The 22877-nt window shown below is 43.4% G+C and overlaps 2 protein-coding genes across 12 annotated transcripts in view; both read left to right on the top strand.

Annotated features, from left to right (window-relative positions):
* The window catches only part of DERL2 (derlin 2), a 15847-nt gene extending 3863 nt beyond the window's left edge, over positions 1-11984 (top strand). For 3 of the 7 annotated variants that reach the window (XM_017850598.1, XM_017850596.1, XM_017850597.1), the window contains exons 3-7: positions 338-387; positions 1963-2056; positions 2804-2999; positions 3242-3332; positions 8507-9004. In XM_017850598.1, coding sequence (XP_017706087.1) covers positions 338-387; positions 1963-2056; positions 2804-2999; positions 3242-3332; positions 8507-8612 — 537 coding nt within the window. In that variant the 3' untranslated portion in view covers positions 8613-9004. Of the gene's footprint in view, positions 1-337; positions 388-468; positions 543-1962; positions 2057-2803; positions 3000-3241; positions 3333-3900; positions 4014-8506 lie in introns of all 7 variants that reach the window. The other 4 variants (XM_017850594.1, XM_017850593.1, XM_017850592.1 and 1 more) reach the window with 4 other exon arrangements.
* DHX33 (DEAH-box helicase 33) overlaps positions 11336-22877 on the top strand; it is a 34247-nt gene continuing 22705 nt past the window's right edge. For 3 of the 5 annotated variants that reach the window (XM_017850588.1, XM_017850587.1, XM_017850589.1), the window contains exons 1-5: positions 11344-11435; positions 13700-14403; positions 20218-20378; positions 21362-21589; positions 22431-22601. In XM_017850588.1, the coding sequence (XP_017706077.1) occupies positions 13938-14403; positions 20218-20378; positions 21362-21589; positions 22431-22601 (1026 nt within the window). In that variant the 5' untranslated portion in view covers positions 11344-11435; positions 13700-13937. Of the gene's footprint in view, positions 11436-13699; positions 14404-20217; positions 20379-21361; positions 21590-22430; positions 22602-22877 lie in introns of those variants that run through there. The other 2 variants (XM_017850590.1, XM_017850591.1) reach the window with 2 other exon arrangements.

Genomic DNA, 22877 nt, shown 5'->3' with positions numbered 1-22877 from the left:
AAAAAAAAAAAAAAAAAAAAGAATTTTCCTTTCTTTTTGATGTTTCTGACTGCCTAATGTAAACATTTCTCAGCAATTTATATTAGACCCTGAAGTTTTTCTCTGGTATGTCAGTTCTGTTTATTATATGATGATACTACACATGAAAGCCCTGTTTTCTGTTTGGCAAATTAACCTAGCCTTCCTACCAAACTTTCTCAATAAGATGATCACAATTTAAAATTTTCTGTCCTATTATTATAAATGTCACAGTCCCAATGATGTCTTTCAGACTTTGAACTAAAAGCAGCAAAAAAAAAATCTAACATCAGATTATATGCCCTTGTTTTTGTTTCAGAACAGAATATCGCCCTGTCCAAGGCTTCTCAACCATCGCAGTCATAGGATGTATCTTTTGTATTAATATGGAACTGTTTCCTGGTAATTTATTTTACTTAATACATCTTTCTCTTGATTTTTTTTTAACAGATATGGAGATTAATCACCAATTTCTTATTTTTTGGGCCAGTCGGATTCAATTTTTTATTTAACATGATTTTTCTGTATCCTTTATTAAATGGGGTCAGCATCAAAACTTTGTTTTCTTAGGAAGTAAAAAATTAAGTTGAAACTTTTAATCCTGTTATTTGTTTTTGGTACCATCTTAGCTGTAATTTCTGGGTCGGTGGTACATAAAGTAGTTGGTTAGGTAGTAATGTTTTGAAAATGTTTGTAGGTCACTGTTTGTTCAAATGGGAGGTTTTAACCATAAAAAGATAGCACCTCTGCTTTTTTGTTATACAAATCTGATCAAGGGAGGGGAGAATTGATTTGAGACATACCTCCACAGTAACACCAACAGGTACAAAGCGGTAAAACAACCTGAATACAATGATAATTTAGCAGAATTTGGGCATACGTTTTGGTGTGGGTTCATGAGGAGTGGGAACTTGAGATCTCCTTGGGTCGTGGTTGCTGGAACTACTGGCTGAAAGACAGTGGTTGTGTCTGCTGGGCTTGTCAAGTTCCGTTTTGTTGAAAGGAAAACCCCAGCTCTGATCCAATGGCAGTTGGGGCCACGGAGCAGGGCTTTCCTCCTCCACCCCTGCCCTCTGTATTAAGAGGGAGTTACAGTTCAGCTCATCTGCAGCTACATTCCTTCCCGAGGATGGCAGGAATCCATTTTAAGTTCTGTGTAGTGTATCTTTCTGAGAAGTTTCCAGTAAAGTTTTTTCTCATCATGATTCATGTTTATTGACAGTTGCTCAACCTGCCAGGCCTGGAAAAGTAGTTTAGCACACAAGGCTTCTTGCTGCAGATTTCTTCCAAGTTAGGACGTGGAGAAGCAAAGATGGTGCAGATTAAGGTGTGCCTGAGCACAGGAAAGACAATACAAATTTTTAAAGGTTTAGTAGGGGACTGGAGGGCCGGGTGTGGTGGCTCACACCTGTAATCCCAGCACCTGGGGAGGCCAAGGTGGGTGTATCACGAGGTTAGGAGTTTGAGACCAGCCTGGTCAACATGGTGAAACCTGCTCTCTACTAAAAGTACAAAAATTAGCCTGGTGTGATGGTGCACAACTGTAATCCCAGCTACTCAGGAGGCCGAGGCAGGAGAATCGCTTGAATCTGGCAGGCAGAGTTTGCAGTGAGCCGAGATTGTGCCGTTGCACTCCAGCCTGGATGACAGAGCGAGACTCCGTCTCAAAAGAAACAAAAAAAAAGGATAGGGGACTGAAAGCATGTCTGTGTGTCATCTGTGTTAGTTCCCAGCCAGGGGCAGTTTGTAAAAAATGATGCTGGTCTTGACCTTTTCTAAAACGCTTGGTAAAAGAGTAATCACATTACCACTCAAACATTTCATACAAATGAAGACTTGACTTCTTACAAATAATATGGAATCCAAGTGTACTTACAAGATAACATTAAGTTTTTACTTTGTTCATATTCGTGTGCTGAATATTTTCTTAACTTGGAACTTAAGATATCGTTACTGTCGAATGCTAGAAGAAGGCTCTTTCCGAGGTCGGACAGCAGACTTTGTATTTATGTTCCTTTTTGGTGGATTCTTAATGACCGTATCCTTCAACAAATAGAAAACCTACGGGAAAATGTTGAGGAACACCCTGGCTCTTCCTAAAACTTGTCATCTGTCTCCCACAATTCTCTAGATATTCGGAACAAACAGATAAAAGTAGATCTCCAGATCTTAGCTTCAGGGCACTATCATTTATTTTACAGCACATTTTCTGTGACAAGTTTCCAAGCCTAGCAGTCGGACAGGAAGAGCAAGTCACAGGAACTTTTAACCCAGGTGGGTTCCTGTTAAGCATCTCAGTTATATCATTGCTGCTTGGCGTACTTCACTTTTAAACTAAGTTGGTAAGACATTTACTTGGTGGCTTTCAAAACCAATAAATTATTTTTCAGAAAAAATTTTCATCTCTACAATAGACTTAGATATGGTACGGTCCGACAAGATGGTTTTGTTCCAGCTAGCTTTATTCACCTCTGTAAAGGTGCTAATCGTGAGCAAGCTTTAATTATTGAATGAAGAATTAACACATTTTCCAAAGAGGCAAGAACTTACCGAAAGCAGAATTATTTGTTTGAAGTAGCTGGAAATCTCCATAATTTAGCCTAAGCAGATTTTTGCCTGGTTGCTCTGGGCAATTATTTTCTGGGTTTGTTTCCTTCTGTTCTAAAGATGTAGCAACTTGACTTTTCCAATTCAAACTTCTGTTAGAACACAATCTTTAGTTCACCTGCTCAGTCTTCCCTCTTAAACTTTTCATGTTGATATTTTCCTTAATGCCATCTGCTAGCTTTTTGGTCTGTTTGTGAGCTTAGTTTTCTTGGGCCAGGCCTTTACAATAATGCTCGTCTACGTGTGGAGCCGAAGGAACCCCTATGTCCGCATGAACTTCTTCGGCCTTCTCAACTTCCAGGCCCCCTTTCTGCCCTGGGTGCTCATGGGCTTTTCCTTGTTGTTGGGGAACTCAATCATTGTGGACCTTTTGGGTAAGGCTCTTCTCACTATTTTTTAAATCATTTTACCTGTAAAAGTATTTTACCACTATTTTTCTTGTTTATTCTGTTTGACCTTCATGTATTACCTATTGTAAAATACTACAATATTAGTTCATTAATTTTTAATAATTATGTTGACATTCATCCTAAATATAGTCAATTTATGTTGGTAGGTCTACCTGCAATCTAAATTTTAATTCTCTCCCTCATCCTTTATTTCTGCTTGACTCTAGGTATTGCAGTTGGACACATTTATTTTTTCTTGGAAGATGTATTTCCCAATCAGCCTGGTGGAATAAGAATTCTGAAAACACCATCTATTTTGTGAGTATTTTAACACCAGGTTACATCCTGTTACAGGCAAACCAGGACAGGGGGCATGATCTGTGTTTTCTTTGGCTCCCCTAGCTCCTAGTACACATAGTTCAGGTCAGTAACTATTTGCAGATTGAGCAGTCTGGCTGCAGTTGAAGAGCACTTGGATTGAGTAGGAGCAGACAGTGCCAGGGTTGTGGCAAGAGCAAGGTTAACAGGCTGAGGATATCTTGGGAGTAACCTGGTAATTGTTGTTCCAGATGACCACTAGAACTTCCTATTCCAGGAGGAGCCTGCTGGTTTTATGAAAGCCACTGAAGTAAGGTAGCAAAATGGGCAAAACTGATGAAAGTTTCTGATGGTGGACTTTGTGGCATGCCAAGCAGGTGGTTGAGATAAGAAGTGAAGCAGAGTGCAAATAGCTTTGGACTGGAAACCAGGTGTAGCTGTCCCACTGACCAGCCATAGAGCAAGTCCCTTCTTTTTTGCAATTCAGTTTCCTGAGGTAGAACTTTGATTTCTTTCTTTCTTTTTTTTTTTTTTTTTTTTAAACATGAGGTCTTGCTCTGTCACCTAGGCTGGAGTGCAGTAGAACTTTGATTTATGAGACCTCTTTCTACTCTGGAATTTGGTATCCTCGGGAGAGTCGGGAGATGCTATATTAAAAAGGGCTCAATTGAGAAGTAAAATGTGAGTTTTTGTTATAAAATGTTTGTTGTAGACTAGTTAAGCAAAAAGAAGAAAGTGAAATTGTCCACACTTGGGTATAGCAGTGGCTACCATTGTTAACTTTTCAGTGTATATTCTTCAGTCTTTACTGTCTGTGTACTTTTTAAAAAACCCTGAGCCAGTCAAGGCCGTCGTGCACTATGACTGCACCTGTGAATAGCCACTGCTCTTCTTGGGCCAGGCCTTTAACATAGCCACTGCATTCCAGCCTGGACAACATAACACATTCCTGTAATCCCAGCACTTTGAGAGGCGAAGGCAGATGGATCGCTTGAGCTCAGGAGTTTGAGACCAGCCTGGGCAACATGGCAAAACCCCATCTCTACAAAAGCTGCAAATGGTGGTACATGCTTGTAATCCCAGCTACTTGAGAGGTTGAGGTGGAAGGATTGCTTAAGCCCAGAGGGGTTGAGGCTGCAGTGAGCCAAGATTGCACCACAGTACTTTGGGCTGAGGGACAGAGTGGCATCCTGTCTCAAAAAACAGTTTTTGTAACCTTGTAAACTTAATATGTCAGAATTGTTTTTTCCATCCTAAAGTGTTACGAAATTATAACAGGTGATATTCCATGGTATGGATATGGATTTTGATGGACATGGACATTAGTGCTTGGTTTTCTCTTCTATAATTGGAGTGGTGAATATCCTTTTAGCTAAATCTCTGCACACATCCATGATTATTTTCAAAAGATAATTCCTAGAAGTGGAATTGCTATTTTGTTGCCAAACGCCTTCCAGAATGGATGTTCAAGTTTACATTTCAACTAGCATTTATAACTGTTCCATTTCCGCACATCCTCATTAAACAAGGGAGGTGTTTTATTTACCCTTTCCTAGTTGAATAGTTATAGGATGATGTTTCATTATTTAGGATTTTTAAAAAATGTTTTGAAACAATTTCAGTCCTCTAGGAAATTACATATGCAGTACAGGGTCTCACTCCATTGCCCAGGCTGGAGTGCAGTGGTATGATCATAGCACACTGTTAAACCCCTGGGCTCAAGTGATCTTCCCACCTCAGCCTCCTGAGTAACTGGGACCACAGATGCACACCACCAACCTCTGCTTATTTGCTTTCTTAAATATTTTTTTTTGTGGAGATAAGGTCTTTCTATGTCGCCCAGACTAGTCTCAAACTTCAGTCCTCAGGCGATCCTCTTGTCTCTTGGCCTACCAAAGCACTGAGAATACAGGTGTGAACCACTACAGCCCACTTTTTATTTAATTTTTTTATTTTTTGCAATTGTTTTCTGGCACAACAAGATATACCAGGCCTATCCTGTGCTCTCCTTGATCCAGTCCTAGAATCAGCTGTTTCTTCAAGGAGCCCTGGTTCCTTTAAAGTGGAGAATGGTATTTAGAAGCCAAGATCTGGGTGCTAGATGTGCTCATTGCTATTGGAGTGTTGCTATTCCCAGATCCTCTCAGTGAACAGAGCAGTGGAATTATATGTATGTATGATAATGTATACAAATGTATATTTTTAGATCTATGTATTTTTAAAAACATGGGTTTATACTATACTCCCATTTCTAGTACTACTCATGGTTCATTCTAGCTTTTTTCCTATTTGTTTCCTCCAGTATTTTATTATGAAAATTTCCAAACTTATAGGAAATCAGAAAAAAATTAGAGTGAGCTTCATGTAGCCACCACATAGATTCTATAATTAATAGTTCCCTATTCTTTTTTCACACCTTTCCCTACATCTAGCTTTCCAATCCAAAATGTATGTGCCATTATATGTATACTTAATTCCTCGTATACTTGAGTTCAGTATTTATGTGCAACAAAATACACAAATCTTGAGTATGTCAACTGAGTTTCTATAAATGCACACTTCTGTATATCTATCAAGACAGAATATTACCATCAATCAGAACGTTCCCTGATATCCTTCCTTGTCAATCATTGCACCTGTCCCCCAAGAAGCAATTGCTATTCTGATTTTGTTCCTTTGTAGATTAGTTTTTCATGTTGTGCAGCATGAGTAGAATCGTACAGTACGCATGTACTCTTTGGTAAAAGACTTCTTTCATTCAACATAATGTTTTTGAGACTCATCTGTGTTCTTGTATTTATTGGTAATTTGTTCCTTTTTATTGCTGAGTATTATTTGGTTGTATGAATGTACCACTGCTTTCCATCTGCCCTTTCCATCTGTCCTAACCTGATTCTTATTATGATTAATGTTTTACCTACCTAATTATCCCTCATATGTAACCAGTCTTTTGTGATAGTCTCCACCTCCCCCATATGGATGCCTGGCTCATCTCACTCACCCTCAGATTCCCCAGACCAGGCTGCCCTCTTAGGGGATGCCTCCCCACCCTACTCAGGCTAACATCTCGTCGGGCCACCTCCATGTGTGCGTGGTCTGATGGGGCTCTTGACTCCCTATACCAGGCTGTGCCCTCACCCCCATCCTGCTAATGTTTGGGCAGTAGAAAGGGGTCTCAGTTTTGTTTTTGTTGTCGTTGCTACGGATTCTCACTCTGTTGCCCACTTGAGTTCAGTGGCTCAGTCTTGGCTCACTGCAACCTTCCGCTCCCAGGTTCAAGCGATTCTCCTGCGTCAGCCTCCTGAGTAGCTGGGATTACAGGCATGCACCACGACACCCAGCTAATTTTGTATTTTTAGTAGAGATGGGGTTTCACCATGTTGGCCAGGCTGGTCTTGAACTCCTGACCTCAGGTGATCGGCCCTCCTCGGCCTCCCAAAGTGCTGGGATTACAGGCATGAGCCACCACGACTGGCCGGGATCTCAGTTTCTAATATACTTTCCTTTGATTATTGTTAGAGCAAACATTCCCATGTTTATTAACCACATGGATTTCCTTTTTGAATTGCCTATTCAGCCCTTTGCCCATTTTTTCTGTTGGTTTGTTTTTGTTAATTCGTAAGAATTTTAAAACTCGTTTTGAAGTATACTTTTTCTGACTCCAGTATAAATTAAAAGTTTTCAAATACATTTCTAATTTTATCAACTGTGGGGGATTACAAGTAGAAATATAAGTGCAAATTGAGGATGCTGCTTTAATGGTTCCTTGTTTACTGAGGTTTTGAATTACTACATCATAGTACTTAGAGAGTCTTTTGGACATTTACTATCCCCTCCTATGTTCTGCAGTCATTTTTCTTGGGATACCTTGTGAATTTTTTAAAACTTTTCTAGTAAAATAATACCTAACATAAAATTCACCATCTTAACTCATTTTAAATGTTCAGTGGCATTAAGTATATTCATACTGTTTTGCTGCCGTCACCACCATCCATAGAACTCTCTTCATCCTGCAGAACTGCAACTCTGTACTCATTAAACAACTCGCCACCCCAGCCACCACCATTCTGTTTTGCTTCTCTGAATTTGACTACTCTATGTACCTCATAAGTGGAATCATACAATATTTGTCCTTTTTTGTCTGGCTTGTTTCATATTTCATTTAGTGTAAAGTTCTCAAGGTTCATCCATGTTGTACCATGTGTCTGAATTTCCCTCCTTTTTTTTTTTTGAGACAGTCTTGCTCTGTTGCCCGGGCTGGAGTGCAATGGAGCAATCTCAGCTCACTGTAACCTGTTCCTCCAGGTTCAAGCGATTCTCCTGCCTCAGCCTCCTGAGTAGTAGCTGGGATTACAGGCATGCGCCACCGCGCCAGGCTAATTTTTGTATTTTTGGTGGAGACGGGGTTTCACCATGTTGACCAGGTACAGTAGCTCATGCCTGTAATCCCAGCATTTTGGGATGCCGAGGTGGGCGGATCACCTGAGTTCAGGAGTTCAAGACCAGTCTGGCCAACATGATGAAACCCCGTCCCTCCTAAAAATACAAAAATTAGTTGGGCATGGTGGCGGGTGTCTGTAATCCCAGCTACTCGGGAGACTGAGGCAGGAGAATGGCTTGAACCCAGGAGGTGGAGGTTGCAGTGAGCCGAGATCGCACCACAGCACTCCAGCCTGGGCAACAGAGCAAGACCCCCATCTCAAAAAAAAAAAAATTATATTCTATGTATGTACCATATTTTGTTCATTCACCTGTTGATGGACACTTGGGTGATACCTTGGTTATGGGGAGACATTAATGATAAATATGTGAAAGTCAGGTTACAAAACAGATGTAGTGTGATCTAACTTTTGTAAAAGTACATAATGTAAATGTTCCCAAAGAATAACTAAAACATTGACAATAGTTACCTCTGGGAATTTAGGATATTTTGCTCATCTCTGTTTCCTCCTTCTCTATAATTATTATGATTTGGATTGCTTTTCTAGTAAAAATCAGTGAAAGATAAAAGCTAATGTAAATGTTAATAATTATAGATGCTCTTACAATATGTTGACTGTTTAATTGGCAGGCTTACCTATGGGTGGAAACCCTGTGGGACCTGAACTGACCTTGTAGTACTTTGGACCTGAGATGACTCTGGGACCAAATTATATCTGTTGCCTGTCTTTTAGGAAAGCTATTTTTGATACACCAGATGAGGATCCAAATTACAATCCACTACCTGAAGAACGGCCAGGAGGCTTCGCCTGGGGTGAGGGCCAGCGCCTCGGAGGTTAAAGCAGCAGTGCCAATAATGAGACCCAGCTGGGAAGGACTCAGTGCTACCCACTGGGATTCTTTTATCCTTTGTTGCAAAAGTGTGGACACTTTTGACAGCTTGGCAGATTTTAACTCCAGAAGCACTTTATGAAATGGTACACTGACTAATCCAGAAGACATTTCCGACAGTTTGCCAGTGGTTCCTCACTACACTGGTACTGAAAGTGTAATTTCTCGGAGCCAAAAAACTGGAGAAACAAATATCCTGCCACCTCTCCCAAGTACATGAGTACTTGATTTTTATGGTATAAGGCAGGGCCTTTTCTTCCTCTTGATAGATGAGGCCATGGTGTAAATGGAAGTTTCAGAGAGGACAAAATAAAACTGAATTCCATTTTTCTCTCACTGTATTAAAGCTTTTGTGTGTGATCTTTTAAATTCTGATAATGTATTGTAGCTCTCCTGCGTAGATCTGAGCTCAGAACAGTTTACACAGCTGTTCTTCTGTGTCTTCACAACTTTTAACTGGATTTCATTTCAGGATTGGAACTGCGTGGCTGCCATGCTGTGGTTGTGTACATCTTACTAATTCAGAATGCAAGAGTCACCAGGAAGATGATTTATTTCTGTCATCTGGATAGGTTGTTTCCATCTGGGTTTTGCAAAACTTTGTCAGACAACGTGGAAAAAAAGCAGGGAGGATGCTTCTTGTAGCAGTAGGAATTCAGCTGTAGGAAAGTCAGCTGTAAGCTAATGAGGTATCTTATTTGCTTTACTTACATCTCTCCATTAAGAAGTATCCAGGGAAAGATTGCTAAGGGCCACACTTTTGGAAAACCAGGAAGATTTTCATTGGACTTTTTTTTTTCTTTTCTTTTAAAAAAGTTTTAATTTAAAAAAAATTTTTTTTAATAGAGATGGGGTCTCACTGTGTTGCCCAGGCTGGTCTTGAACTCCTGGACTCACAGCAATCCTCCCACCTCTAGCATCCCAAAGTGCTAGGATTGGACATGGCATGAGCCACCTTCAGTCTTTTTTTTTTTGTCCAGTTTTTTTAAGTTAAAAAAAAAATAGAAACAGGGTCTCAGATTTTCATTCGGTTTAGAAAACAAGTTAGAATGTTGACTTTGGAGCCAGATGAACTGATTACCAGTTAACCAGGCACATGTTTTTCCAGGGTCTTTGGCTAGTTAACGTTAGTCATTTGCTTCATAACAATTCAAGAACCTTTTCGGAACCAAGTACCTAGATTACCTTCCCAATCAGGTAGAACTTAGACAGGGTCCACAGAAGTAGACACTTAATGCTGTGGTTCAATAAATAAATTAATATTAAGTCTTCCCTGAGTCCCAGCAGGTTTGCATTCACACTGCTTAAGTGACTCACAGAACCTGGAAGAGCACCCCTAGGAAAGACATGATTCCAAACAGCTTTCATTAACAGTGTGTAGGCACCGGTCCCTTTCCCAAAAGTGGACGTTAGTAGTAGTTCAACCTTTGTTAAGGGGTAGCTTTCCAGAATGTGAGATTGTCCTCAGAAAGACAGACATAGGCTTACACATAATGGACATCCTAAATAGGAATTGTCAGATTGTTTTTGAAGTGAAAAGTGTTTTAATATCTTTAAATGGAATTGCATAACTAATGGAATTTAAGTATTTTACATGTTGCTAGTAACTTTGAATATGATGGTTGCAGTGTTATGGAAGCTGGGTCTATGGGACTGCTTTTTCTTTAAGCAGTTTAAAAAAGGTTTTTAAAGTTTAAAAGCCAATCTTAGCATGTATAATCCTTACGGGATTCTTAAGTTTTATCCTCTTGTTTTTGCTCAAGAACGCTTTATCAGTGACGTTTGTTACTTTTGTTTTTTGTTTTTTTAAATCGTTTTTGGGCTAGAAATGAGTTTCTCTAGTTTTATTTGTTCTCCCTGAGTTGGAGTTATGCAATGAATGGCATTTTTGTGGTGAAATGCTAATCCTAAAATCCATTCACTCACTGTTCATTTAACTAGGGAATATCTGTATACATTAATGACTGGGTAAAACAGGAAATATGTTTTGAATGTCCAGCCTAAAGGCAGGCAGTTACAGGGTTTTTTGGTTTCTCTGATTTTATAGGGTGCAAGTTCCCAGTGGTAGGATGCCCTGCTGTGCGACTACACTGTGTCCCGAGCAGTGGTCATTTCAGTCACCTCTCATCAGTTTGACCAGCCCTACAACCACCATGCCTAGCCATGTGTTGCTTGACAGCAGACCTGTGCTGGAATGGACATAAGGAAAAGTCCTTCCTTTCCCCCCAGTTTACCTCTCAATCTTAGTTCTTCCAGAACACACTTCCCTTTCCCAATGCAAATAAACTAAAAGTGAGATTTGCTACATGGACTTTTGTGACCAACTAACCTTACACATCATTTGAGGGGTTCCTGGATTCTTCCGGTAATACTGAAAAGCACACTTGACTAAAGCATAGTGTTTTTTGTTTGTTATGGAAATACGGTATCCGTTCATTTAAAAATAAATGGACATACAAATTTCATCTCCTTAGGAGATACATTTTATATACATTGCGGTGCGTTTTTTCCAGTATGGATTTCTATTTGTTTCTCTCTTCCATTTGTTTTTTCTATGTCACTCTTGTATGTCCTCATATCTTTCATACCTCTTGTGTACTCTCTAGAAGCAGAACACCCAAGTCCTGGGTCTGGATAATGAAACCCTCTGTCTCCGGGGCCTCTGAAAATAAGGAAGCATTGGAGCTATTGCCATGTTGAGTAATGGGCTTCCTAGAACTATTGTCATCTATCCTGCCAGAGTTTTATGTTGTAGCGGTTTTTCTTTGACAGGTGAGTTCCAACTATGTCGTTAGTCATGATCCTGCCATTATTTTCTGTGTTCTGTAGGATGTCTCCAGGCTACTTAAACATATTTTATGAGTTTGCAATAAAATTGTTGAATCTTGTATGATCAAGTCACTCCTCTGCTCAGAAATCCACAGTGACTTCTTAGTAAACCCCTATATTATATGCATACTTGTTTTTTTCTTAACTTGACTTCCACTTCTACCTAACAGGGACCTCAACTTAAGTCTCTTCAGTTCTTCCAGGCCTGGCCTTGTTCCTGATTCCTCAAAAAATCTTGACTCTAAGGCCTATTTTATTGTCTGTCTCTGAATCCCTATAAAGCTTCAAGTCTGTATGACATTCTTACGCCAAATTATATATTGTCTTGTACTGTTCCTAGCTGGTACATGTATATTAGTCTTGTCTCCCTCATGAGAATGTAAGCTCCTTAAGGGCAGGAACCATGTCTTAATTTTTGTATCCACCACAGTGCCTAGCACAGTGCTTGGCACATGGGTGCTGAATAAATACCTTTGTTTATTGATCAGCAAAGTATTATCTGGTATTTTTAATTACAGAGGGATTAAAGTGTATGCATGCAAGCTTGAGCCTAGTTGCTAAAGCTTGTGGTTGTCTCTGAAAGTGGGATAGAGGGAAACTGAACATGATCAAGGGCAGTGATTTGGTGGTCAGAAAAGCAAAGGTGACCACCAGCTGGTATGGTCGTGATCAGACCAGCTAAGTCCACAGACCATCCCAGACAAGTTAAAAATGAAATGTGTCTGACGCTTCATCTTTTGGAGGAAGAACCAGGATATTCTTTGAATAGTTATTAGATTGTCAGTAGCTACATATGAAAGCTGCTAAACCCCAAGAGACTAAAGAAGTCTCCCTCCAAGAGACTTCTTCAGGAGAAATAGCAGATTTCAGTCTACCAATGGGAGAAATGTGGGCAGCATGGCTTGATGCATATATAGGACTTAATTTTTCAACTCTTTGGTCCTCTTAGCTTTGAGGCTACAAAATAGCTGGATCATTAGGCCAGAGATTATGGATGAGTTACCTGCAGATTGGTTACCTACCTATGTGCTTTGTTTTGACAGCACTTTTTTCCTTTTTTTTTTTTTAGTTTAAGCCTGTATTTAACATTGACAGATAAAAATCTTCACTTTTGGCTTTTCTTGAGAAAACTGGAAGATCTGGCAATAATAGGTCTACATGACAGCCATTGCCTAGAAATGATTAGTGGCTGCATCTAGAGGTGGCATGTGCTTCATCAAGAAATAAGTCCACCCATTTATATTACCTAAATTATTGTCATCATTAGGAGCATTGGACTCCTACATTAAGTTACTCTGGAAAGCACACTGGGAAAAAGGACTGGGATGTCTTTACTTACTCAAGGTCCATAATTTGAGAGAGAACATTTATTATCCCTTGTAGTTTTGGCTTGCCTTTCTAAATATTTCAGGGTAGGAAGTGAAAATTTATCAGTTTATTCTTAAACACAAATCTGCTACTCGTTCAACGTGCACATTTTCAGTAATGCCTGGTCACCCAACTGTCAGCAACTAGAGGAAAATTATCTTCGACCTGGAGGAAAGGGGAAGTTTTTTGTTTTTAGACTAGCTCTCTCACGAATCATGGGAAAGGAGATTTTTTAACAGGTTCACATACAGGGCGAGTTTCATGGAAACGAGCTTCAGAAGATGCCCTTCACATGAGCTGAAGCCTACGGTGTACTCTGGAAATCACACTTCCTGTAAGAGCAAACAGCTACTTGGCATTCTCCTGGTAAATTAGCAAATCGTCTAAAAACTTTTAGGAGGGAAGGAAGAACTAGTTATAATCGTACTTTTTTTGCTGCAGTTCTGAATCTTCATTGAAGTGTCTATGATGGGGTTGCACAGCCATGTAGAGAACGTGAGAGTCTGGCTGGAATGGTTGGGGGAAAGGAAAGATAAAAGACAATTTTAGTTCCATTGAACTCCCTCCGTCCTCTGCTTATATTACTGGAGGCGATCACATCCTCTGGAATAGTCATTTTCTGAGTTAAATTCATGTATATCATAGAATTGGTTTTCCTTTCTGTAACACAAGATGATCACAAATCTATGACTTCGGGACATCTGAATGGCTAATCTCAGATGACTCAATTTCTTTATCTGTAAATTAGAGAGAATCTAATAACCAGTATCTACCACCAAACTTACAAGTTGTTTAGAGGATTAGACAATGCACGTTTGTGCTTCTCATTGATTTTACAGAATTAAGTACTTTCCTTGAAAAGTGACTGTGATTTGGACAGAGAAGGAGAAAACGCGTGTTTACTGAAAAGAAGTAATGCTACTAAAAACAACGAGAAAAACCTCGTTAACCAAGACTGCAGTCCCACGGAACCGTACACCCTGTGTTTCGCGGTTGTAGCTCCGGGCCTTTTCTTGGTTGTACATCAGGCCCTACTTTTCCCACCCCCCAGGAAGTGAAAGCCTTCCCAAGCCCCCAATGCATGCTGGGAGTTGCAGTCCCTTTTCGAAAGGCTGGGGCTGCCGTGAGGTCATCGGTGGTCGCCGGGAGCCGCCAGCACGTGGCGAGGAAGGGGCGGTGCGCGCCTGCTGTCTGCACCTGAGAGGGGGCAGGAGCTGCCGGCGCTTGCGCCTCCTGCTGCGGTGCCCTCCAGACATGCCGGAGGAGGCGGGCTTCCCGCCGGCCAAGAGATTCCGGCCGGGCTCTGGGCCTCGGAGCCGCTCTGGGTCCTTCCCTCCCGGGAGGCAAGTGGTGATGCTGCTGACTGCGGGCAGCGGCGGCAGAGGTGGAGGAGGAGGCCGGAGGCAGCAGCCGCCCCTGGCCCAGCCCTCGGCCAGTCCCTACCCTGAAGCTGTGGAGCTGCAGCGCCGGAGTCTGCCCATCTTCCAGGCGCGGGGACAACTGTTGGCCCAGCTCCGAAACCTGGACAACGCGGTCCTCATCGGTGAGTGACCGCGCCGGCGGGCTCTTCCTTGCACTTCGTCCGTGGCTTAGCTAGAGCAGTTTTTCTTACATGCCACTCAATCCCGTTCGTTCTTGGCTTCAACAAAGCTGAATACCTTTTCTGTGCCAGACCTGGAGAGGGGCCTCGAAGAAGGGTCCGGCAGCCCTGCCCTGGAGGCGCTGGACAGCCCGGTGAGAGTGACCGACGTGTGTAGGCAAAGACTCACCTTCCGTGTAAAAGGACAGAGACACGTACCGGGGGCTTGCGGAGCTTAGGAGAGTGGATCTGACCCAGTTTGTGAGGAGGTGGCTGGGGAGGTCGTGTGGGAGGGAGGGCGTTCTAGGCAGGAGGGAAAGTCTGTTTGAGAGATGGGAACCTGAACACATTCCGGTCGAAAGGGAAGATGTAGTTTCTGGTGCATGAAAACAGGCAGAGTTGTTGGGCAGGAACTGATTTCAAGGGGCTTTCATCCCCAACGTGTTAGAAGAGATACTGAAGGACGGAAAGGATGAGCAGCCAAAAAGGAGGAGACCCATGAGTGCAGCTAGTCAAAGGAATAGAGAGTGAGTAGATGCAGCAGTCCAGTCCAGTTTCACTGGACTTGGATGTGATGCCCACTGGATTTGGATGTGAGCTATTTGTAAGAGTTAAAGAAAAAGGAAAGAAACACGAAACGCGGCTGGCAGTTAAAGACGGGTTTTCTTTAGTTAAAACCTGAGAGGCGCTCCTGGCCGAGTTCGGTCAGGAGCCCTTTGTCTTACAGACTTAAGAGTATATATTGGTTTTAGGGTGAGGGCCCTTATCACAAGCTTGGAATGTTTATAGGTGTAGAGAAGTCTTTGGCGGGGTTGGACTGTCTTTGGGAGGAGAGGAGGTTGTCTTGGAGCAGACATCTTTCCGGCCCGGAGGGGGGTTATCTCCGGGCTAGCATCTTCCCGGCCAGAGCCGGGTTATCTTGGGGTTGACATGTGTCTGGTCGGGGATGAGTTTGGAGTGTTTCTGATTGGAGATGTTATTTGTGGTCTATGGTCGTGCAGACCTTAGCCATTAGGCTGATGCCCTTTGGATTTAGGCGGTTTTTTAAGGTGAACTTTTGAATGAGGGGCTTGTCCAAGATGGTGATGCTCCTGCTGTGTCAATCCAGACCCTTTAGTTATAAAAAGGAGGCGGGACGGCATGTTCTTTCCGGCTATGTCCTGTTAACGAGGGGACGGAGAGTTTCCTGGCCTCAGGTTGACTGTAGGAGCAATGCCGTCTGTAGATGTTGTTGGGGAGTTTGTTTGTGAAATGGCCATGATCCTTTCAGTTAAAAATCTTTGAAAAAGGTTAATTAGGCAGGGTAAGAACATTAGTCCCTTGGCCGGGCGCTGTGGCTCACGCCTTTAATCCCAGCACTTTGGGAGGCCGAGACGGGTGGATCACGAGGTCAGGAGATCGAGACCATCCTGGCTAACACCATGAAACCCCGTCTCTACTAAAATACAAAAAACTAGCCGGGCGTGGTGGCGGGCGCCTGTAGTCCCAGCTACTCGGGAGGCTGAGGCAGGAGAATGGCTTGAACCCGGGAGGCAGAGCTTGAAGTGAGCCGAGATGGTGCCACTGCACTCCAGCCTGGGCGACAGAGCAAGACTCCGTCGCAAACAAACAAACAAAAAAGAACATTAGTCCCAGGCATAGTATTAGGAGAGAGCCCAGGAATGGGATGACGCATGCTATAATTTTGTTTTCAAACCAAGAGTCCATTTGGTTGTTTTGGTACTCCCTTAGCTTTTTAGCCTTTTCTTTATGTTTTTTTAGCAGCGCTTTTTACTAGGCCCGATTGGTTGATATAGAAACAGGCGTGAGCCACCGCGCCCGGCCCCTCAAAACAATTCTTTAACCTTTTAACATAGGCAAAAATGTACATTCTTATCCCTGTTTATAATCTTTTTGCCAAAAGTGTATTTTACTTTCCTTACACACCTTGCACATAAACTGCCTCTTCAACAGTTTTAAATGCATGTTACATTGTTAACTTTCAGCAACCTTTACCTTTGTTGAAAACCTTGGTAAGTTTGGGATTTTAATTATGCACTAGGTGTACAGCCTAGGACTTAGACAGAAGTGCAGATAAGAAGTGCTGCCTTAGGACAGGCGAGGTGGCTCAAGCCTGTAATCCCAGCACTTTGGGAGGCCGAGACGGGTGGATCACGAGGTCAGGAGATCGAGACCATCCTGGCTAACACGGTGAAACCCCGTCTCTACTAAAAAAAAATACAAAAAACTAGCCGCGCGAGGTAGCGGGCGCCTGTAGTCCCAGCTACTCGGGAGGCTGAGGCAGGAGAATGGCGTAAACCCGGGAGGCGGAGCTTGCAGTGAGCTGAGATCCTGCCACTGCACTCCAGCCCGGGAGCGACAGAGCGAGACTCTGTCTTAAAAAACAAAAAAAAAGAAGTGCTGGCTTATTTCAGCATTTAGCTCCTTGCGTCCTAGGTTTTAACCTAGCTGCAAAGCAGGCAAGTTGTACAGCTAAGAGTTGTAGTGACATTTTATAAAGCATTCAGGAGGCCTAATCACTTTTAAATTGTGAAACATTTTTTGCATAAATTTCCTTTTACAAAATTTTTCACTACTTTCACAGACAGTCTCTGACACTATTGATTGTGGATCCCGTGGAGAGCTATTTCAACAAAGCTCTGTGGGTAACAGCTGATTTGTCATTGAGCTGAGGGCTGAAAGCAGGGGGAGCAGGCTTCTGTTTTGAGAAAAAGGAGGGAAGCTGAGATGAACTTTACAGATGCTGTTCGATTTAGGATGGGGTTATGTGTGGATGAACCCACCCATCCTCATAAGTTGAAAATATCCTAAGTTGGAAATGCATTGAATATGCACAGCCTGCCTTCAGTGTGCTCGGAACATGTACATTAGCCTATGGTTTGGTGATATCATCTAACACGAAGCCTATTTTATAATAGTCTTGAATATTTCATGTAATTTATTGAATACCATACTGAAAGTGACAAACAGTTGTGTGGGTACTCAAAAGAACAGTTGCTACTATACAGTTTTGACTTTTGCTCCATCCTGAAGTCGAGCAGTTCTAAGGCAGGGACTGTCTGTATTCAGAGGTTGAGGGGAAGAATTCAATAGGGAGGGAGGCTGAAGACAGAATCGAGCTAATGGAGCAAAGATCAGGAGGTGTGGGTAAGGGGGGAGCTTGGCCACAAGGGCTAGATGCAGGGCTGGTCTGGAAGAGGAGGAAGGCTAAGAGGCTGCAGGGCTAGAGAATGGGTGTAAGGACGGTGCGCTGCATAAAGGCTTATGGGGCAGGTAGGGAGATATCACATTTTCGAACCCCACTTCTGTGAGACAGGTTCAGGAGCCCTGCTCAGAATGGGAGTCACTGGGCTTCAAGTGGGCCCTTGGCGGGGATGGAGACAAGACAGGCTGCAAAAACAAGAAAACAGATCCGTGGTAGTACTGGTGCCTAGGTGCATTTCGGCTACACTATAAACTCAGGTTTGCTTCTGCACAACCAAATTATAGGTTGAACATCCCAAATCTGAAAATCCGAAATCCAGAGGGGGCTCCAAGGAGCATTTCCTTTGAGCATCATGTCGGGTGCTCAAAAATTTTTGGATTTGGGAGCATTTAGGACTTCAGATTTTCACATTTAAAATGCTCAGCCAGTAAGTATAATGCAAATATTACAAAACTTGAAAGAATCCAAAGTTCACAACACTTCTGGTGCCAAGCATTTTGTATTTTACTTTAGCAACACTCAGTTGCCCTGGTACAGGAGCAGGAAAGATGGACAGAGACATTAATTCAAGTTTGGGGTTTTGCCTAGTGGATTCAGCCGGAAGATTGCAGAATAATCAAATTCTTAGTCTGATTCTTGTATGGATCAGGAAGGATGAGCAGTCAGAGGGGGCTGACAGACTGACAGGAAAAAAAACCCCACAAATAATGGGACTGGAGGACTCTGTGAAGTCAGAGAGTCCTGGTGGTAGCTGGAGGGAGGGGAAGGATGCGCAGATTTGCTGAGTTCTTTGCTCTAATCAGGCTCTGTTAAAGGAACTCATACAGGGCAGGAAATAACATTTGCTGCGTGCTTATTGTATGCAAAATACTCAAGTACTTGCGAGGGACTTTCAGAGCACTGCTCTCCGGGAGCTTCTGGTGTTGTAGGAGGATGGACACATTTAAACGCTTTTGTACAACGCAGGATAGTCAGTGCTGAAAGAGAGATGAACAAGGCTCTATGGAGCCCAGAGGAGGGCCTCCTGTGCAGCCAGGAGAGCGTGTTTGAGGGCTGAATCATCTTAGAGTTTGCCAGGCAGGCAGTCTGAGGGCAGGTGTTCTGCCCATAGTGTGGGCAGAGGCAGAGGGGTTGAAGGGAGGCAGCAGGCTGGGGAGTGGCTGGGAGTTGAAGGCAGCAGTACATGAATGGATGTCTCTTAATGTCCATCAGTATGCAGAAATCTATGTAACAGTTGTATTTTATTTTATTTTTATGTAAATTATTTTATTTTATATTTTAACTATGTAAATTACCTTTTGAACATTTATATTGTTTCCAATTTTTTTCTGTCAGGAGCAACATTGAATAAAATCTCTTCGAAGCTGTATCTTTATACACAAGTTTACTTATTTTCTTAGAATCAATTTCTGCAAGTAGAGTTGCGGGTCAAAGGATATAAACATTTTAAAGATTTAAAAAACATAATTTGGCCTCCTGAGAAATAATACCAATTAACCAACTAACTTCGCCAGCAGTATACGTACCTGAATGCCCATTCTCCTGAGGCTTTACCAACTCAGAGTATTTTATCTTTTACTTCTGACTTTGAGCTGCTTGTTTGGTGAAATTTATGTCAATTTGCTTTTTGTTGTTGTTGTTTTTCTTTCTTTTTTTTTTTTTTTTTTGAGACGGAGTCTCGCTCTGTCGCCCAGGCTGGAGTGCAGTGGCCAAATCTCAGCTCACTGCAAGCTCCGCCTCCCGGGTTCCCGCCATTCTCCTGGCGCAGCCTCCCGGGTAGCTGGGACTACAGGCGCCTGCCACCTCGCCCGGCTAGTTTTTTGTAGTTTTTAGTAGAGACGGGGTTTCACCGTGTTAGCCAGGATGGTCTCGATCTCCCGACCTCGTGATCCGCCCGCCTCGGCCTCCCAAAGTGCTGGGATTACAGGCTTGAGCCACCGCACCCGGCCGTTGTTGTTGTTTTTCTAAGACAGGGTCTCATTCTGTTGCCCATGCTGGAGTGTAGTGGTGTGATCATGACCCACTGCAGCCTCGACCTCCCTGGCTCGCGCAATACGCCCACCTCAGCCTTCACAGTACCTGAGACCACAGGCGTGCACCACCACGTCCAACTAATTTTGTATTTTTTGTAGAGACAACTCCTGGGCTCAAGTGATCCTCCTCCCTTGGCCTCCCAACGTGCTAGGATTACAGGAATGAGCCACTGTGCCCAGCCAATTTGCATTTCTTTTTCTTTTTTTTTTTTTTTTTCCAGACATTGTCTCACACTATCTCCCAGGCTGGCATGCAGTGGCACAATCATGGCTTACTGTAACCTTGAACTCCTGGGCCTCATGATCCTTCTGTCTCAGCCTCCCTAGTTGCTGGGACTACAGGCACATGCAACCACACCTGGCTAATTGTTGTTGTTGAGACAGGGTCTTGCTCTGTTGCCCAGGCTGATCTTGAACTCCCGGGCTCAAGAGAGCCTCCTACCTCGGCCTCCCAAAGTGCTGAGATTATAGGTGCCACCCCTGGTGCCCAGCCCTAATTTGCATTTCAATGAGCTTTTTTTTTTTTCCCCTCTCTCCTAGGGGAAACTGGCTCTGGGAAGACAACTCAGATCCCTCAGTACCTGTATGAAGGAGGGATCAGCCGCCAGGGCATCATTGCTGTGACCCAGCCTCGTCGAGTAGCTGCCATCTCTCTTGCTACTAGAGTCTCAGATGAGAAGAGAACTGAACTCGGGAAGCTGGTACCTGGTTCCTTCTTTACTCTTAATACTTCTTGACTAAACAGCTCTCCCACCATGCCCCTGCCTTTTATTTTTCTAAACAAGACTCCTTTTACATAACATAATGAGCTGCTTTCTTGCCTATTCTTCCAAGAGTTCTTTACAAGCTCCTGAGAGATCAGGGGCTCTATTGGTCCCATGTGCTTTGCTTTCAAAATCTGTTGTCAAGTTGGATAAATTAGTTGTTTTCTTTGAATATCTTAAGCCTTCAGTAACCTCTGTTAACTCTCTTATCTATATGTCTTTCTAGAAAAATTGTAAGCATTATGCCAGTGTATATGTGAGTATTGAGAATGAGTCTCAGAACTGTATATAAGACAGATTTGTGTGTGTGTACTCACTTCACTTAAAAATATTTTAGACATCTTTTCATATCTGTACATAACTTCACATGAAACTTTTTTTTTTTTTTTTTTGAGACCGTCTTGCGCTGTCACCCAGACTGGAGTACAGTGGCACAATCGCGGCTCACTGCAACCTCCTTCTCCTGGGTTCAAGCGATTCTCTTGCCTCAGCCTCCTGAGTAGCTGGGTTTACAGGCGCCCGCCACCACGCCCGGCTAATTTTTGCATTTTTTAGTAGAGACGGGGTTTCACCATGTTGGTCAGGCTGGTCTCAAACTCTTGACCTCATGATCTACTTGCCTCAGCCTCCCAAAGTGCTGGGATTACAGGTGTGAGCCACAGCGCCTGGCCCACATGAAATTTTTAAATAGCTTGTGCTAGAAGGTTACTTTTAAATATTCCTTGTAATAGTTACATTAATTGCAGTTGAAGGAAACTTGACCGTGGTCTCTCCCAGCTAGACTGCATGCCTCCCAAGGGAGTAGGAAGGGTTGGTGTTGGTCATTGTTCACTGTGGTGGTGCAAGCACCCAACTTCGTGCTGGACGCAGCAGGCGCTCAAGAAATGTTTGATGACCGAGTAAGTTGTTTCTCTGCACAGGTCGGCTATACAGTGCGCTTTGATGACGTCACCTCAGAAGACACCAGGATCAAGTTTCTGACAGACGGCATGCTTCTGCGCGAAGCAATTTCAGACTCTTTGCTTCGGAAGTACAGCTGTGTCATTTTGGATGAAGCTCACGAACGGACTGTCCACACAGATGTGCTCTTTGGAGTGGTGAAAACCGCACAGAAGAGGAGAAAGGAACTAGGGAAACTTCCTCTGAAAGTATGCATAACACAGGGAAGGAAACAGGCCTGGACGGGCGTAGGGGCTCACTCCTGTAATCCCAGCACTTTGGAAGGCCGAGGCGGGTGGATCACCTGAGGTCAGGAGTTCGAGACCAGCCTGGGCCAACATGGTGAAACCCCGTCTCTACTAAAAATACAAAAAATGAGCCGGGCGTGGTGGCATATGCCTGTAGTTCCAGCTACTTGGGAGGCTGAGGCAGGAGTCACTTGAACCTGGGAGGTGGAAGTTGCTGTGAGCCGAGATCGCGCCACTGCACTCCAGCCTGGGCAACAAGAGTGAAACGCTCTCGATTTTTTTTTTTTTTCTGAGACGGAGTCTCGCTTTGTCGCCAAGGCTGGAGTGCAGTGGCGCCATCTCTGCTCTCTGCAAGCTCCGCCTCCCAGGTTCACGCCATTCTCCTGCCTCAGCCTCCCGAGTAGCTGAGACTACAGGCGCCTGCCACCGTGCCCAGCTAATTTTTTGTATTTTTAGTAGAGACAGGGTTTCACCGTGTTAGCCAGGATGGTCTCGATCTCCTGACCTCATGATCCGCCTGGCTCAGCCTCCCAAAGAGCTGGGATTACAGGCGTGAGCCACCGTGCCTGGTGAAACTCCATCTCAAAAAAAAAACAAAAAAAAAAAAACCAAAAAAGGAAAGGAAACTGGCCTGTGTGCTTTAGCAGGGTGTTTTCCTCTGCCTGTTCTGTTCAGAGCCTTGGAAGAAAGTTAGCTATAATGGAGGTGGCACAGGCCTCAATCATCTGCTTTTGGGGCTTGAGAGGGACATGGAAAGGCTGTCCCAATGTTTGTTTCTGGTCGTCTTCGTTCTCTCATGCAGGTGATTGTGATGTCAGCTACGATGGATGTGGACCTGTTCTCTCAGTATTTCAATGGCGCCCCCGTCCTCTACCTAGAGGGTCGGCAGCATCCGATCCAAGTGTTTTACACCAAACAGCCTCAGAATGATTACCTGCACGCCGCGCTTGTCTCAGTCTTCCAGATCCACCAGGTATGGTGTGGGGGGCAAATTCCCAAAAAGTTCTCTTTTATCTTGCAGTTGGTAGTGAGAACATTGAGCCTTAAAAAGCAAAGCTACTCAATAACAAAACAACTTTGTGAGTTGTGTCATCAACATGAATAAGGCGGCCAGGCACGGTGGCTCACGCCTATAATCCCAGCACTTTGGGAAGCCAAGGCGGGCAGGTCACCTGAGGTCAGGAGTTCAAGACCAGCTTGGCCAACATGGTGAAACCCCATCTCTACAAAAATACAGAAATTATCCAGG

This window comes from Rhinopithecus bieti, unplaced genomic scaffold (genome assembly GCF_001698545.2).
Source record: "Rhinopithecus bieti isolate Rb0 unplaced genomic scaffold, ASM169854v2 scaffold_32008, whole genome shotgun sequence".
In the NCBI taxonomy this organism is placed as follows: Eukaryota; Metazoa; Chordata; class Mammalia; order Primates; family Cercopithecidae; genus Rhinopithecus; species Rhinopithecus bieti.
This window is presented reverse-complemented; position numbering and strand designations above follow the sequence as displayed.